The sequence below is a fragment of the Neovison vison genome, chromosome 1, assembly GCF_020171115.1.
Source record: "Neovison vison isolate M4711 chromosome 1, ASM_NN_V1, whole genome shotgun sequence".
Lineage (NCBI taxonomy): Eukaryota > Metazoa > Chordata > Mammalia > Carnivora > Mustelidae > Neogale > Neogale vison.
Genome location: NC_058091.1, coordinates 40,766,835 through 40,782,738, shown reverse-complemented (window position 1 = coordinate 40,782,738; position 15,904 = coordinate 40,766,835). Strand labels below are relative to the sequence as shown.

The following is a 15,904-nucleotide window of genomic DNA, read 5'->3' as shown; positions in this document are numbered from 1 at the left end:
GATCCCAGGGTCAAGCCCCGCATTAGGCTCTCTGCTCAGCAGGGAGCCTACTTCCCGCCCCCCACTGTCTGCCTCTCTGCCTACTTGTGATCTCTGTCAAATAAATGAATAAAATCTTTAAAATATATATATATATGTATATACATATATATATACTATATATACACACAGCATGATGAATGTTAACTAGACTTACTGTGATCATTTCACAAGAGATACAAATACTGAATCATGTTATACACCTGAAACTAATATGATGTTGATTACACCTCAACCAAAAAAAAAAAAAAAAAGATGCATGTATACATCAAAGCAATCTAGCTCAATAAAAGAACCATACAATGTTTTGACCCTTACTAGATACCTTAAAAATTGCTAAATTTAGGTTTGAGGTATACAGAAGTTTCTTAATATTATTCTTCTATTTCCTTAAGTTTGAAAACGCTTATAATGAAAAGAACATTTAAAAAATTCTTTTCTTAGAGAGCAAGTGAGGGGGAGGGGATAGCCACCCAGAATATTTTTAAATAAAGTTAATAATGAATTAATTGATGACAGAGAAGCCTGGGTGGCTCAGTCGGTTGAGTATGGGACTCTTTTTTTTTTTTTTTTAAGATTTTATTTTATTTATTTGAGAGAGAGAGACAGTGAGAGAGAGCATGAGCGAGGAGAAGGTCAGAGAGCGAAGCAGACTCCCCGTGGAGCTGGGAGCCTGATGTGGGACTCGATCCCGGGACTCCAGGATCACGCCCTGAGCCGGAGGCAGTCGTTTAACCAACTGCGCCACCCAGGCGTCCCGAGTATGGGACTCTTGATTTGGGGTCGGTTCATGTCCCAGGGTCATGAGATCGAGCCCTTTGTCAGGCTCTGCACTCAGCAGGGAGTCTGCTTCAGGATTTTCTCTCCCTATCTCCCTCTGACCCTACCCCCACTGCACTTGCATTCTCTCAAAGATAAATCTTTTAAGTTAATAAATAAAACTTTAATATAGATTTTTAAAGTATTTCAGTATTATTTCTGATTTTGATTAAATGAAATCTTAGACCTATTCCTATTTTCTAAGACATGACTTCTAATTTCGATTAGCTTCAGAAGTTTGGGCATTACATTTACCACATGAAAGCTCTTACCTTTATGATCTACTCTGCCCAGAGATAATCCTGGATGAAGATTATGGCTGATAATCTGAATTAAATCTTCACGATTTGTGCTTTGTGGGCACCATATTTCCGTAAACCGGTTTCTTAAGGCAGGAGACAGCTACAAGAAAAAAAATTTCCATTTGAATGTAATACCTAGGAGGAAAACTAGAAAACAAATCCCTTGAAAGAGTATTAGCTGGTGAATCTAACAAACACTAGATGCTTCTTTTATTACTTTTACTACAATTTAACTGAATACCAACTTTATCCTGGCTCCTTCCACAGGCCATCTCATTAATCTCCACCACACCCTCCAAGACAGTATTCCCATCACTTTCTTTATAGGCAGAGTGCAGAACTTCAAGGTCTCATAGAATAGGTGGTATAAGCTGAAGTCCGGCCCCAGTGGGTAACCCCCCAAACTGAATACTTCCCCTAAGCAAAGGCCTTTCCTTTACCTTCGGTTATATAACCAGTGCTTTAAAGAAAGTAAAAGCTATTGTCCCACAGGGGAGAACTGTCTGAAGTACAAAGAGAAAACATCTTTTATATGGCTCAAAAGGGGACAGTGAAATTATTAAGGAGGTACATATTTTACCTCTTATATAACAAAGAACTGTTAGTCCTTCCAGTCTTTATGGCCTTTGCCCTGCAAATGGATTCCTCTTATCCTTTTTATTCTACCCCAGGTCAATAAACCCCTATTAACAAGCATATACAATGCCAAACATGCACGTAACTATTAGCTTATTATTGCTTTCCTTGGCCTACGGCAGCAGGACTAGCAGTAATGCCTATACTCAGGAGCAGGTCAGTTAAGACCCAGCAAATGTGTGAGGGATCCTTGCTGCCATCCTAGACAAACAGTGCCACTGGTCTTTGGCATCCTACTTCACTCTGCCTGCTAGGCAGGCAAAAACAAAAAAGAACCTTCCCTTAGTTTTGTAAAAGTTGGCAATCTTTTTCTAAGAAAAACTTAAACTATCCTAACAACTTAAGCTAACCTTAACATACACAACCTTGAAATTAGATCTTTCTATGTTATTCTCACTTGCCAAAGAATCAGTTTTCACATTATGTTAGAAGCTATGATGTATTTATTTCTTCTTTTCAAAACATTTCAAGAAGTATAGTTATAATCTTTCTTTTTATGCTACAGAGGAAAATCAAGCCCAAAACACCATGTTCGCATTTCAGGGATCCACCAAGTTACCAAGAATTTGAATTACTTTCATTCACAACCTCTGTTTCTTCTCATCATCCTTGACCTATCACCACATCACCATTTTCCTAACAGGCCAGGATCCCACACACAACATAGACTTCTCTACTGAGAAGCTTTGCAAGCCTGAAAGCCATGGTGTTCAGGGTATTGGATCCTGGTTGGATCCCAAAACCACCCTCTGAACAGAAGGCTGCTCTCCACCTTTTCCTTTACTAATAGTCTGAGGGTAACCCACATAACCCCTGGAAAGAACAGAGATGCCCCACCTGCAAAACCAGAAGATGCTCCTGGCTGCAACATTTTTGTCACTTTAAAACAGTCAAAGCCATAGTCGTGTTTAAGAGACTCCAGAAACAAAGTTTAAGATTAAATTTCAGTTTCAACTTTCTCACCCATGAAAGTAGGAAAATAACTTTCACAAAGAGTTCTTGTGAGAATTTGTTATGGTAACATACATGAAGAGCTGGGCAAACAATGAAACAATGAAATTTCAGGCACACACAGTGAGATATTAAAATAAGGAAATAATGTCAGAATCTCTCAACTTTGTAATAATTCTAAAATATCTTTCTCGTTTTTAGTTTTTACCCAATATAAAGTTCCAACTGCATTTTTACATATTATATTTCTAGCTGCCAGTGAGCTGAGGTCAAAACTGGAAAAAAATTATGCTTCAGGAACACAATTTTACCTCTTTTTTCCCAAAGTCGCCCCCAGGGTTCATGGTTGCTAAGATACGGAATTTTTTCCCAGCAGTCAACAGCTCTACCTCATTATCCTTGTCCTCTACACTGCCTTTTTCAGCTAATACCAGGCACTTTTCCATTTCAAGGACACTAAAAGACAAAAAAATTGGAGAATATAAGATTAGAAAAGACTTATGTATCCTTTGTATTTTGTGGTCTTCAAGTTCTTTTAAAAAGGAAGAAAGTTATCTCCTCTGCTAAGCTTTTACTTAACACTTTCCTAGCACAAATTTTAAAATAACTCATTATCCCAATTCCTGTGTAAGGGAACAGTATTTCTGATCAAAAGAAAAAAAAAATCCCTTTAGCCATTTATGCCCCATTATGGCACTTGCTTTACAAATGAGTGTCTTATATACGAATATTCATGGTAGCATTATTCACAAAAGTAGAAATAACCCAAATACCAGGCACCTGAGTGGCTCAGTTGGTTAAGCAACTGCCTTTGGCTCAGGTCATGATCCCAGAGTCCCAGAATCGAGTCCCACAACGGGCTCCCAGCTCCATGGGGAGTCTGCTTCTCCCTCTGACCTTCTCCCCTCTCATGCTCTCTCTCACTGCCTCTCAAATAAATAAAAACCTTTAAAAAAATAAAAATAAAATTAAAAACACCAAACTTGGTAGAAATAACCCAAATAACATCAAGAGGTAAATGGATAAAAAATATGGTATATCTATACAATGGAAAACTCTTGGGAATAAAAAGGAACAAACTACTAACAGGCTACCACATGGATGACCCTCAAAACAATGCACAGTGCAAATGCAGAGAAACCATTTATATGCAATGTGATAAAAAGACTTTTTTTTTTTTAACAGAAAGTAATTTAGGGGGCGCCTGGGTGGCTCAGTGGGTTAAGCCGCTGCCTTCGGCTCATGTCATGATCTCAGGGTCCTGGGATCGAGTCCCGCATCGGGCTCTCTGCTCAGCAGGGAGCCTGCTTCCTCCTCTCCCTCTGCCTGCCTCTCTGCCTACTTGTGATCTCTCTCTGTCAAATAAATAAATAAAATCTTTAAAAAAAAAAAAAAAAGAAAAAAGAAAGTAATTTAGTAGTGACCTGGAGCAGGAGGTGGCATCAGAAATACACTGTAGAGTGGCAGAAAGGTTCCTACTGGTATGGTGAAAAGGTAAAACTAGATTATGGTGCAAAACTCAGTAAATTTACCAAAACTTGTTGAATTATGCATTTAAAATGGATAAACTTATGGTATGTAAATTAAACCTCAAAAAAGAAAAACAGGGGTGCCTGGGTGAATCATTTGTTAAGCTTCTGCCTTCGGCTTAGTTCATGGTCCCAGGGTCCTGGGATTAAGCCCTCTGTTAGGCTCCCTGCTCAGAGGAAAATCTGCTTCTCCCTCTCCCACTCCCCCTGCTTGTGTTCCCTCTCTCCCTATCTGTCAAATAAATAAATAGAATCTTAAAAAAAAAAAAAGAAAGAAAAATAGGTATACATCAAAATTCGTATTAGTCCGAGATTTTGAGGTCATACAGCCATATGACATCTAGAATTCTGATTCTAGTTCTTTGAAGAATTTAGGTAATGGTCACATAAATTGCCCCAAAAAAGAGTTTTAACTTCTGTTCATTTGCTTTAGCATGGCCATTCTACAGTCCCATCTTTCTGATTACTGACAGGAAAAACTAGCCCTGTTAAACTACTCTGAGTGCTAAAACAAAATAAACCAACAAAAAAAACAGTAATTCATTATCATTGTCAAACATTTACCATGCAACTATGAAGAACATTACTGTGCAAAAGATTAGCTATAAAAACCAGACCAGTATTCCATATTCTGTGGAATATTATTTAACCATAAAAAGGAATGAAATCTTGTCATTTGCAACAATATGAATGAGCTAGAGGGTACAATGCTAAGTAAAATAAATCAAAGAAAAATACCACATGATTTCCCTTATATGTGGAATTTAAGAAACAAAACAAAGAAAAAAAGAGAACCACCAAGGTACAGATTCTTAACCATAGGGAAAAAACTTGATGGTTACCAGAGGGGAGATAGGTAGGGGGGATGGGTGAAATAGGTGAATGAGATTAAGAGCAGCCATATCACGAAGAGCATTCTGTAATGTACAGAACTGTAGCATCACTGTATTATACATCTGAAACTAGCATCATGCTACATGTTAACTACATGGGAATTTTTAATCTTTTAATTAAAAAAATTTGTTAATTGTTGGGGCGCCTGGGTGGCTCAGTGGGTTAAAGCCTCTGCCTTTGGCTCAGGTCATGATCCCAGGGTCCTGGGATCGAGCCCCACATCAGGCTCTCTGCTCAGCAGGGAGCCTGCTTCCTCCTCTCTCTCTCTCTCTCTCTCTGCCTGCCTCTCTGCCTACTTGTGATCTCTATCTGTCAAATAAATAAATAAAATCTTTAAAAAAAATTTTTTTAATTGTTTAATTAATTAAAAAATAACCAGACCAATGGAAACATCACACACAGGGCAAACCTCTTACACATATACCTATTGAGTCTTTCCAGGACAGAGTCATCAGCCAGTGAGATCTCATCCAGGAGAAAAAAGCCATCTTCTTTCATGGCCAGAACTAGAGGACCATCATGCCACTCAAAAAGTTTTGATGTATCAACTTCTTCCTACAATTTGGAAAAGAAGGTGTGAAATTAAAGATCAGGTGGCTTCGCAAGACATTACACATGTAGTAGAGTGAGTGGTCATTCTGCAGAAAGTAAGGGTCTAAGAACAAGGGATAAAGCCTGTACAACAGGATGCTCAGGAAAGTCTCCGCAGACAAGTGAAAAATCTAAAGATATATATCAAATCTGGGATCAAAACTTCACCATGAATAAATTCTACAGCTGACACCTACACAAAGCCAACTGCAATTCTTCAAATGAAGGAACACATCATTATTCGCTACTGAACGAACCTTGTCCTTTGGCTTCTGTCTCACCGGCCGCAGCCCTCCCAGGAAGTCTGAAGTCTCCATGTGTAAGTGGCAGTTGACAGAGTATAGTTTCTGATTTGCCAGTCCTGCAAACACCTGACAGATTGTTGTTTTCCCACACCTGTTAAAGGGATACATACCAGATTAATAAGGACCATAAATACCAAATATACATGCATAGCCACTCCAGTCAGAGGGGAGCTCTGGTGAGAGGCTCAGTGCAGGAACAGACACTGCCGGCCAACACAGGACATCGGCTTCCTGAGCTCAGGGCACCCTTCCCCCAAACACCAGCAACCTAGAGTGTTTCTTTCTTTTTTTTTTTTTTAAAGATTTTATTTATTTATTTGACAGACAGAGTGCACAAGTGGGCAGAGAGGCGGGCAGAGAGAGAGGAGGAAGCAGGCTCCCCGCTGAGCAGAGAGCCCGATGCGGGGCTCTATCCCAGGACCCTGGGATCATGACCTGAGTCGAAGGCAGAGGCTTTAACCCACTGAGCCACCCAGGCGCCCCAACCAAGAGTGTTTCTTAACCAAAAAAGCACACGCTGCCTGAATTCCACCCTTTTCTATTTCTACCAACCACCACCACCAAGGAATGGGAAAGAAACCTAATCCTTACAGACTTTTAAGAGACTGGAGCTCATCTGTTGTTCTCTACAGATTTACAGAATGAACGGCACTATTAGGGGTGCCTGGATCGCTCAGTGGGTTAAAGTCTCTGCCTTCAGCTCAGGTCATGATCCCAGAGTCCTGGGATCGAGCCCCGAATCAGGCTCTCTGCTCAGCAGGGAGACTGCTTCCCCCTCCTTCTCTCTGCCCACTTGTGATCTCTGTCAAATAAATAAATAAAATCTTTAAAAAGAAAAGAAAAAAAAAGAATGAATGGCATTATTTAAAAGAATTACAAAGAAAAAAAAAAACACTCCAGTGATAATAATGCAAGAAATCATTCTCTTCTATATCACAAAGGTCTGAAGGAAGAAGAAAGCAAATAGTAATAGGTCTATTACATGAGCCTTACAAAAAGGTGGTGGGGGGCGGGGAGATAAAAGAAAAAAAAGATTGCATCCCTGCTAATCCTTCACAGATAACTCAAGAACTCCTATGGAACTGAACTGAACCATCACAAGTTACTGTCACAGAAGCACAGGACTTTACCCAGTGTCTCCAACCAGCAGCACTGGTTCACCAAATTCTAGTGCCCTTCCCACCAGGATCGCCAGTCTCCGCATACTCTCAGTCCACACAATGTGGCTGAATGTAGACTCCAACATGGATACCTGAGTAGACAATTTACCTATAAAACACAGAATAAAGATTTAGCTTCTAACAGGAGTACAGCTCAATTCATTTCCTCTGGGTATTTTGACCTACTCACTCAGTAATTTTAGGACATTTTCCTTGGAGAAGAGGGACTGAGGACACAATTTTTTCTTGAAATGTTTTTCAAGGACTTCTTGAATCACATCAATCTCCTCCTGCTTCCTGACTCGGCCTGCGAGAAGCATAAATCCTTAAAAAAAAAAAAAAGGAATCAATAAGTGTTAAGTTATAATACCAAGGGATATTGAGAACATGGAGCAACAGCAACGTTTTTTTTTTAAAGATTTATTTATTTGACAGACAGATCACAAGTAGGCAGAGAGGCAGGCAGAGAGCGAGGAGGAAGCAGGCTTTCCACTGAGCAGAGAGCCTGATGCGGGGCTCGATCCCAGGACCCTGGGATCATGACCTGAGCTGAAGGCAGAGGCTTTAACCCACTGAGCCACCCAGGCACCCCACAACAGAAACTCTTATTAGGTGCTATGGAGAGGGTATCTAAAGAACTACTTCGGAAAATTGGGAGAACCTACTGCAACTAACCATATGTCTGCCCTGCGCCCAGCAACATGACCTCCATGTTCTTACCCAAACACAAATGAACACATGTGCACGAAAAGACATATGTAAGAATGTTCAGAGCAGTTCTTTTCATAAGAACTAGAAAGTGGAAATAACCCAAATGTCCACCAACAAGAGAGAGATTAAACATTTATGGTATCTCCATACAATGGTTTACAACACAATAATAATTAAACATAACAACACAGCTGAACCTCACATTAGACTGGATGAAAAAAAGTCAAACCCAAGGAGTACATAGGACTAGCTGAAGCTCAAGCACAGGCAAAAATCAGTGTTGACAGAGGTCAGAGCAGTAGTTACCTCCACGGGAGGTTAAGACTGGCAGAAACCCTGAAAGAATCTTTTGAGGTACTGGAAAATATTCTATACTTTTTGGCCTACATAATGATTCACATGGTATACACATATGTTAAGAAAAATAAAAAGATATCTAGCTTACACATGAAAAAATAGAGCACTATATTCACTTTACTATGTTATACCCTGATTAAAGAGTGTTTTTTGTTTTAAAAAAAAAAAACAAAAAAAAACCTGTTACTCCATGTATCTACTCTTTACCAGTAAAGAAAAAATATATACTCTCATGGGTTAGTTTTATTTACTCTCCTTATTAACCACTTCATTGATGAGTCATTAGTACCTTTCAAATCAGAAGACTCTGAAATGCGTTCTTTCCTATGGAGTAACATATAAATTCTTCCCAGGGAATAAACCAGAATGAGCAATCATGAATCTCAGATGACATAACTGCCTTTCCTCAGAACTATGATAGTACCTGACCAACCTGTCAGTTTTCTTTTACTATATTTTTTTAAGATTTTTTTAATCTATTTGACACAGAGAGAGGCAGTCCCCGCACGTGAGCGAGCACAAGTAGGGGGAGAGGTAGAGGAAGAAAGAGAAGACACGGGGCTCGATCCCAGGATCCTGGGATCATGACCTGAGCCAAAAACAGATGATTACCAACTGAGATACTCAGGTGGCTCAACCTGACAGTTGTCTGTATAAGGCACAAGCATGACTATCTCTGATTGGTGAATTGCAGATAAACAGTCCACAGAGACATCAACAACCCCTGGCCAAAACTCTTACATAGGCATTGTGCCCCTGTCTGATTCCTACATGGAGCCACCTGAAGCAAAAAGAAAACTATAAAAACCCAAAGATACTAGCACAGATGCCTGCAGGAAAGAACTATTTTCTAAAGCATCTGGTACTTGAGGGAGAAAGACTATTTTTGAAATACCCAGTAAAATGTATATATTGACCACAATTCGGGAAAGATTTATTTTAATAAGAAGATTGGATGTTTGACATAACTTCACGGCGTGAGAGCATCCAACTGAAAGCATACCGTCATTGGCTAAATGCTGCAGCCAGTCATACTCTTTCTCGGTCTGTTCAGCCAATCTGTATCTTTCAGCCCATCGAAACAGATCACGAAGGGTGATGAAGCCCTGTTTTCCAGCAAACACTGAAGAACTTCTGCGATAGGACTATTAAAATATCAAAACAAATGAAAAAGTGCAATGGCAAACACACTGTACAACCTATATAAGATTTTTAACAAATTTATGCTCCTATAAAAACGATTCATTCCACTAAGATTAATTTTCAAAAAAAGTAAATAGACTATAATCCTTTGAAGATAAATACTCAAACTCATGTGTTTTATAATGTAATATAAATTCCAAATGTAATATAAATTCCAAAACACAACACCAAGAAAAAAAAGGAATTCCATTTCCTATACCATATATGTAAAAATTATGAATACAAATGATGGCAAACAGGCAGACACATCAATCCCATAATGTAGGAACATAGCACTAAGACTGCTAATTATTATTAGCTTTCTAGAAACTAAAAGTACATTATTTCTGATAAAGGACACTTTTAATACCATAAAATGGAATACTCAAAAAAACAAACTGTAGCTTCACAGAATTGACAAGGGAGAGACATAAAAAGGTATCTTTAGTTGTGTCCATTCAAGGACTAGATCCATTTAAAAAACAAAATTTGTAGTTTGTGAAAGCCAAATTCAAATCTAAACAAAATGTTCCAAAATTATCCACAAGTATGGGACTGTTACCATATATGACTATGAGAAAAACTATAACATGATATCAAATTTTTCGTTTATAAAACCAAAAAATGTATTAATGGAGTGCATTTTGATATCCTTACTCTGAGGATATTAAAAAAAAAATGGATGGACCGCTCTATCTAACTGAGAAGGCAATCAAATTTTAAACTTTGATCACAAAATCTAATCAGTATGTTCCATCTGGAACTAAGCTAGAGAGATGAAATACCTGAAGGTCCAGCATGACTTTAACCAACTTGCTACAGTAGGAGGGTGGCAAACTACAGCGCTTATGCAAGATTGTTTCCAACTCAGAACTAGGCAACTCATCAAAATGCAATTCCACAAACCGATTCCTGAAGGCTCTAGAAAGCACCTAGGAAACACACAGGAAAAAAAAAAAAAAACATGATAAAAAGAGCCTCTCACCCAGTTTCCAAAATGGAGGCTCTGCTATTCACCATAAAAAGAAAAACGCTTCAAAAGAAGTAAAAACATCTCAGTCTTACCAAGAAAAAATTATTACTTGACAGGGCAACAAATGGGAGTAAGGGGCAAACGCTACACACCTTTCTGCCTCCATAAAGGCCTGGTGGATTCTGGGTAGCAAAAAGCATAAACCGAGGGTGAGCTTTAACAACTTCTTGTGTTTCTGTGATGAGCAATTCACGGTTATCATCCAGTAATCTGTTCAGTGCCTCTAACACATCAGTAGGGGCCAAATTTAATTCATCTAAAATAATCCAGTAGCCCTTTCTCATAGCATCAATTAGAATACCTTAGAAAAAATAACACTGAGGATTAGTGCCTAAATTAGTTCAAAGTTTTAAAAAATGTTATATGCAACTCAACCAAATCTAAACCATTGCATTTCAAAACAAATTACTCCCTGCAGCTAGTCATCACAATAATTTGTGATGTCAAAGGTCAAAAAAGGACAATTTTCAACTAAAGTAATCATTTCACATAGAAGGAAAGCCAAGGCTGACAAATATCACATTTCCAAATTATTTTTCCCTCTGCAGTCTAATTTCATTTAAATCACCACATTCTCCTATCTATTCTTAGCTTCCCTCTGTTCAGTTCTCACCACATTTTTCTGAGTCTCTAGGAAATGAAGTAGCAGTTCAATTACCCTCTACAAAACTTGCTCGTAGTCCTCTGTACAGCTGACAAGATCAGCGGGGCCCAAACAATGCTGCATCACTAACCATCTTCCCTTAACCAGGGAGATCAGGGAGAAAGACAAACCAGCTATTATGGCAAAGGTTCGTGTGCCTCAATTGGAAAGGATGACGTTTACCTGGGGAAATGAGTTTAAAAGAATGAACACCTGGGGCGCCGGGGTGGCTCAGTGGGTTAAAGCCTCTACCCTCGGCTCAGGTCATGATCTTAGGGTCCTGGAATCGAGTCCCACATCGGCTCCCTGCTCAGCAGAGAGCCTGCTTCCCCCCTCTCTGGGCCTGTCTCTCTGCCTACTTATGATCTCTCTGTCAAATAAATAAATAAAATCTTAAAAAAAAAAAAAAAAAAGAATGAACAACAACATTCATGGAATGAAATAATAATCCTACCTTCTTTAAACACAAGCTTCCCTGAAGAGTCAGATGTGTAACAACCAATGTACTCCTGAATATCTGTGTGTTCGTGATTGTTAATACGCACACAATGATTACCAGAAGCTGCAGCCAGCCACCGAATAAGGCTTGTTTTACCAACTGATGTCTCTCCCTGAATCAACACTGGATAGGTTCTTGAAAAGATCAGCCAATAAAGCAATTTAAGGAAAAAAGGAACCAGAATTCAAGTAGTGTTAAAAAGAATGTATCACTTATCACCGTAACAAAATATGTTTATATGCCTATACACCACTAATGGAATGTTTCTAAAGCCCTGGGAAGTTTCTGTGTAAAAGGGGTTCCTCAGAAAATACTGAGGAAAGCAATCTCAACCTTTCTTATAGTACTTGTGAGAAAACAATAAATGGGACTAGCTATTACTTAAATAATGGATGATGAGTATTCATCAGCAAAATACTGGAAAACAAGCTGGACAAATAATCTGCATCTGTGTTGCTTCCACCAAAAGGTGCAACTAGAAACAATGCTTTGTGCCAGGAGAAAAGTGCTGGCTCAAGAAGGTATTATTCACTCAGCCAACGAACAATAATAAAGCACTTTAAAAATTAAAGAAGTAAGACTAGAATGCCATCATCAATGCTTATGCAGGTGAAGCTTCAGAGAAGTAAGAGAAAAGGTCCATATACCCTGCAGAAACCACTCGGACTATGTCTCTTAGGTTTAGCTTAACAGAAGATGTAAGAACGTAGGTCTCATCTATTGTAGGCTCCTTGTCTCCCACTGAAATCCAGTATCCTTCAACCTGGATAAGCCGGCCTCCTTTTGGTTCTGGAATAGGCTGAAAGACAAAAATGTCAGAGAAATAACCAACAGTCCCATGATAACTATGACATTCTTTCAGAGAGGGGTATAAAGAAGGAAAAGAGGTTATCATCAAGAATGCTACCGCATTCTGGATGATGAATCCAAAGTAATCCTAAGTCCCTAATAAGGTACTTTCTTCCTTAAGAGTTAAGGAATCAAAAAAAAAAAAGAGTTAAGGAATTAACATATAAACAGGACTGTTAGTTGGTAAACCACTTTCTCAGCATCTTTCACTCCTGTGTTATTCTAGAATTTCCTCTGTCAAACTGAAATGATAGTTGTGTTTAGTAAGAAAAAAAAAATGCCCAACCATCAATCAGAATGGGAAGTGTGTACACAAACTACGGTGTAAGCGACAAAATACTATGTAACCATTAGAAACAATGTCACAGTGATCTCTGGTACAGTACAAAAATATAGGATATAGTGAGCCTAAGAAAGGAAGCTACAGAACAGTATTACAAGACGGTTCCTTCTAAGTTATTTATATTAGATATATGTATTAGAATTTGCCCTTGCTAAGTGAAATAAGTCAGTCAGGAAAAGACAAATACCATATGATTTCACACATATGTGGAATTTAAGAAACAAAAATGAACAAAGAAAAAAAAAAAGACAAACCAAAAAACAGACTTTTCACAATAGAGAATAAACTGATGGTTACCAGAGGGAAGGTGGGTGAGGAGACTGTCAAACAAGCGATGGGGATTAAGAGTACACTAAACTTCAGCAACTAGTAACATACAAATTTGTTGAATCACTATATTGTTGCATATGTGAAACTAATGTAACAATGTATATTAAATATACTGGAATTAAAATAAATAAGAAAGAATTTGCTTTGATAAATCTATACACACACTGTCATAATTTGAATATATAACAAAATACATATATAATGTAGGTGGAAAGGCATAAGGTTTTAATCTCTAAAGAGTGGGGGTAGGATTATTGGGAATTTTCACCATCCAAGACACCACCTAATGTTTTGGAACAAATGGATTACTTTTATAATTAGAAACAAGTTTTGTTAAAAAAAAAGAAAGAAAGAAAGAAATTTTGGTAATTCAGCCTTTCACTTATGTTAAGTCAAGAAATCAAACAACATACCTGCTTCAGCAGACTTTTTACATTGCCAGAGACAATGTGTTGACAAATGAGCTTCTGAACTATTGGGTGTGATGCTCTGTCAAGCTGTGTTAAGAAACCCAAACAAAATCCCTAGGAAAAAAAACAAATACACATAAAACTAATTACCCTTCTGCAATAACAGTTCAACTTATTTCGGGAACAAAACTGAACCTCTCGGGTGGTGCTGGTTCCCAGAACAACTTTTAAATGTGTTATGATGGTAGAAAAAGCACAGGGTCACTCTGGTATGTTCTAGGCTGAGCTGACTAAATGGAACACAAAGGCAAACCTGGCATTTGCATCACCACTTCATCCCATCCAATAGTGAGCCCATCCACCAAGCTCCCCTTCAAGAACAGATTTTAGAAAGACCTCATAGAGGTGCCTGGGTGGCTCAGTGGGTTAAGCCGCTGCCTTCGGCTCAGGTCATGATCTCAGGGTCCTGGGATTGAGTCCCGCATCGGGCTCTCTGCTCAGCAGGGAGCCTGCTTCCTCCTCTCTCTCTCTCTCTGCCTGTCTCTACCTGCTTGTGATCTCTCTCTGTCAAATAAATAAATAAAATCTTAAAGAAAAAAAAAAAGAAAGACCTCATAGAGCGAGCGCTGGATGTTGCTACACGGATTGGAAGCTGCAAATCGCAGAGCTCTGCAAAGAGTCCGAAGGCTGTAGTGAGGTCTATGGCCGGTTCCATCCACCAATTTTGTCCCAGAGTCTTTCCGTAGAGCTGTATACAAGCTACAAAAAGGATAGAGTTCAAATGACTTTGTTAACTAATAAGCATTCACTATTTTGCCATTATTCCTATTTTTTATGCACGGTCCAAAAGCCATTTTTTAAAAAAAGATTTTATTTATTTGATAGAGACACAGTGAGAGACAGAACATAAGCAGAGGGGGAGTGGGAGAGGGAGAAGCAGCCTTCCACCGAGCAGGGAGCCCGATATGAGGCGGGACCCAGGACCCCAGGATCATGAGCTGAGCTGAAGGCAGACACTTAACAACTGAGTCACCCAGGCACCCCATCATTTTTATAGAATTAGATAGTTAAGCTGACATATGATTTCCTAGAGCATTCATCAAAACCTCTCAGACATTCTCTTTTGAATCTATTTTTCAGGGCTTCCTGCTTATCAGGGAGTCTGCTCCTCCCTCTGCCCCTCCTTTCTCTGTCTCTCGTTCTCAAATAAAAATCTTTTTTAAAAGAATTTAGTTTTCATACACTCAGGCTCTTTTAAAAGAAGGATCTATCAATTTCCTTTAGGACGAAAAGAGCAGAGAGGTGAAAAACATCAGATTCTTTTTTTTTTTTTAAAGATTTATTTATCTATTTGACAGACAGAGATCACAAGTAGGCAGAGAGGCAGGCGGGGGGTGGGGGGAGCAGGCTCCCTGCTGAGCAAAGAGCCCGACTTGGGGCTTGATCTCGGGACCCCAGGACCATGATGAGAGCTGAAGGCAGAGGTCTCAACACACCGAGCCACCTAGGTGCCCCAAAATATCAGATTCTTAACAAAAGACAGTAAGATAGGAGAAGCCCTTGGTAAGAATATACAGAGTCCAGGGGTGGCTCAGTTGGTTAAGCATCCTAACTGTTGATTTTGGCTCAGGTCATGATCTCAGCATGGTGGAATCAAGCCCCATATCAGAGGGGAGACTCCTTGAAATTCTCTCTTCCTCCTCCTCTACCTCTCCAAGCCCCAACCCACACACTCTAAAATAAATCTTAAAAAAAGAACCAAACACACACACACACACAGAGTCTAAACACAGTGTTCCAAAGTCTGCTCCAATACAAGAGGGAATTAAAGTCCTAGTGTAATCTAATACTGACGGAGAAGCACACAGAAAATCATGGTATTTGAAAGGTCATAGGTATGTTCTTAATCAACAATGACAAAATGTTACACAGTATGAAAATACGGTGACTGTTACTGTTACCATTACCACACTTTAGTAATCACAGTATGAAAATACGGTGACTGTTACTGTTACCATTACCACACTTTAGTAATCTAGAAGATGGCAAGACAAAATAAGCTTCGGACTTAAAACATGAAATGCAAGAAATTTAAAACTTCCTTAAATTCATGATCAGCTACACAAGATCAAAAGTAACCAAATGTGAGGGGCACCTGGGTGGCTCAGTGGGTTAAAGCCTCTGCCTTCAGCTCAGGTCATGATCTCAGGGTCCTGGGATCGAGCCCCGCAGGGAGCCTGCTTCCTCCTCTCTCCCTCTCTGCCTGCCTCTCTGCCTACTTGTGATCTCTGTCTGTCAAATAAATAAATAAAATCTTAAAA

At 39.1% G+C, this 15,904-nt stretch overlaps 1 protein-coding gene across 2 annotated transcripts in view; it reads right to left on the bottom strand.

Moving 5' to 3' along the window:
* MDN1 (midasin AAA ATPase 1) overlaps positions 1-15,904 on the bottom strand; it is a 167,289-nt gene that overhangs the window by 87,064 nt on the left and 64,321 nt on the right. For both annotated transcript variants that reach the window (XM_044245581.1, XM_044245572.1), the window contains exons 21-33: positions 14,195-14,342; positions 13,587-13,697; positions 12,299-12,450; positions 11,607-11,785; positions 10,602-10,810; positions 10,262-10,408; positions 9,298-9,439; positions 7,417-7,551; positions 7,197-7,335; positions 6,019-6,157; positions 5,595-5,725; positions 3,059-3,203; positions 1,131-1,260 (exon numbers count right to left, since the gene is read on the bottom strand). In XM_044245581.1, the coding sequence (XP_044101516.1) occupies positions 1,131-1,260; positions 3,059-3,203; positions 5,595-5,725; positions 6,019-6,157; positions 7,197-7,335; positions 7,417-7,551; positions 9,298-9,439; positions 10,262-10,408; positions 10,602-10,810; positions 11,607-11,785; positions 12,299-12,450; positions 13,587-13,697; positions 14,195-14,342 (1,907 nt within the window). The remainder of the gene's footprint in view (positions 1-1,130; positions 1,261-3,058; positions 3,204-5,594; positions 5,726-6,018; positions 6,158-7,196; positions 7,336-7,416; positions 7,552-9,297; positions 9,440-10,261; positions 10,409-10,601; positions 10,811-11,606; positions 11,786-12,298; positions 12,451-13,586; positions 13,698-14,194; positions 14,343-15,904) is intronic.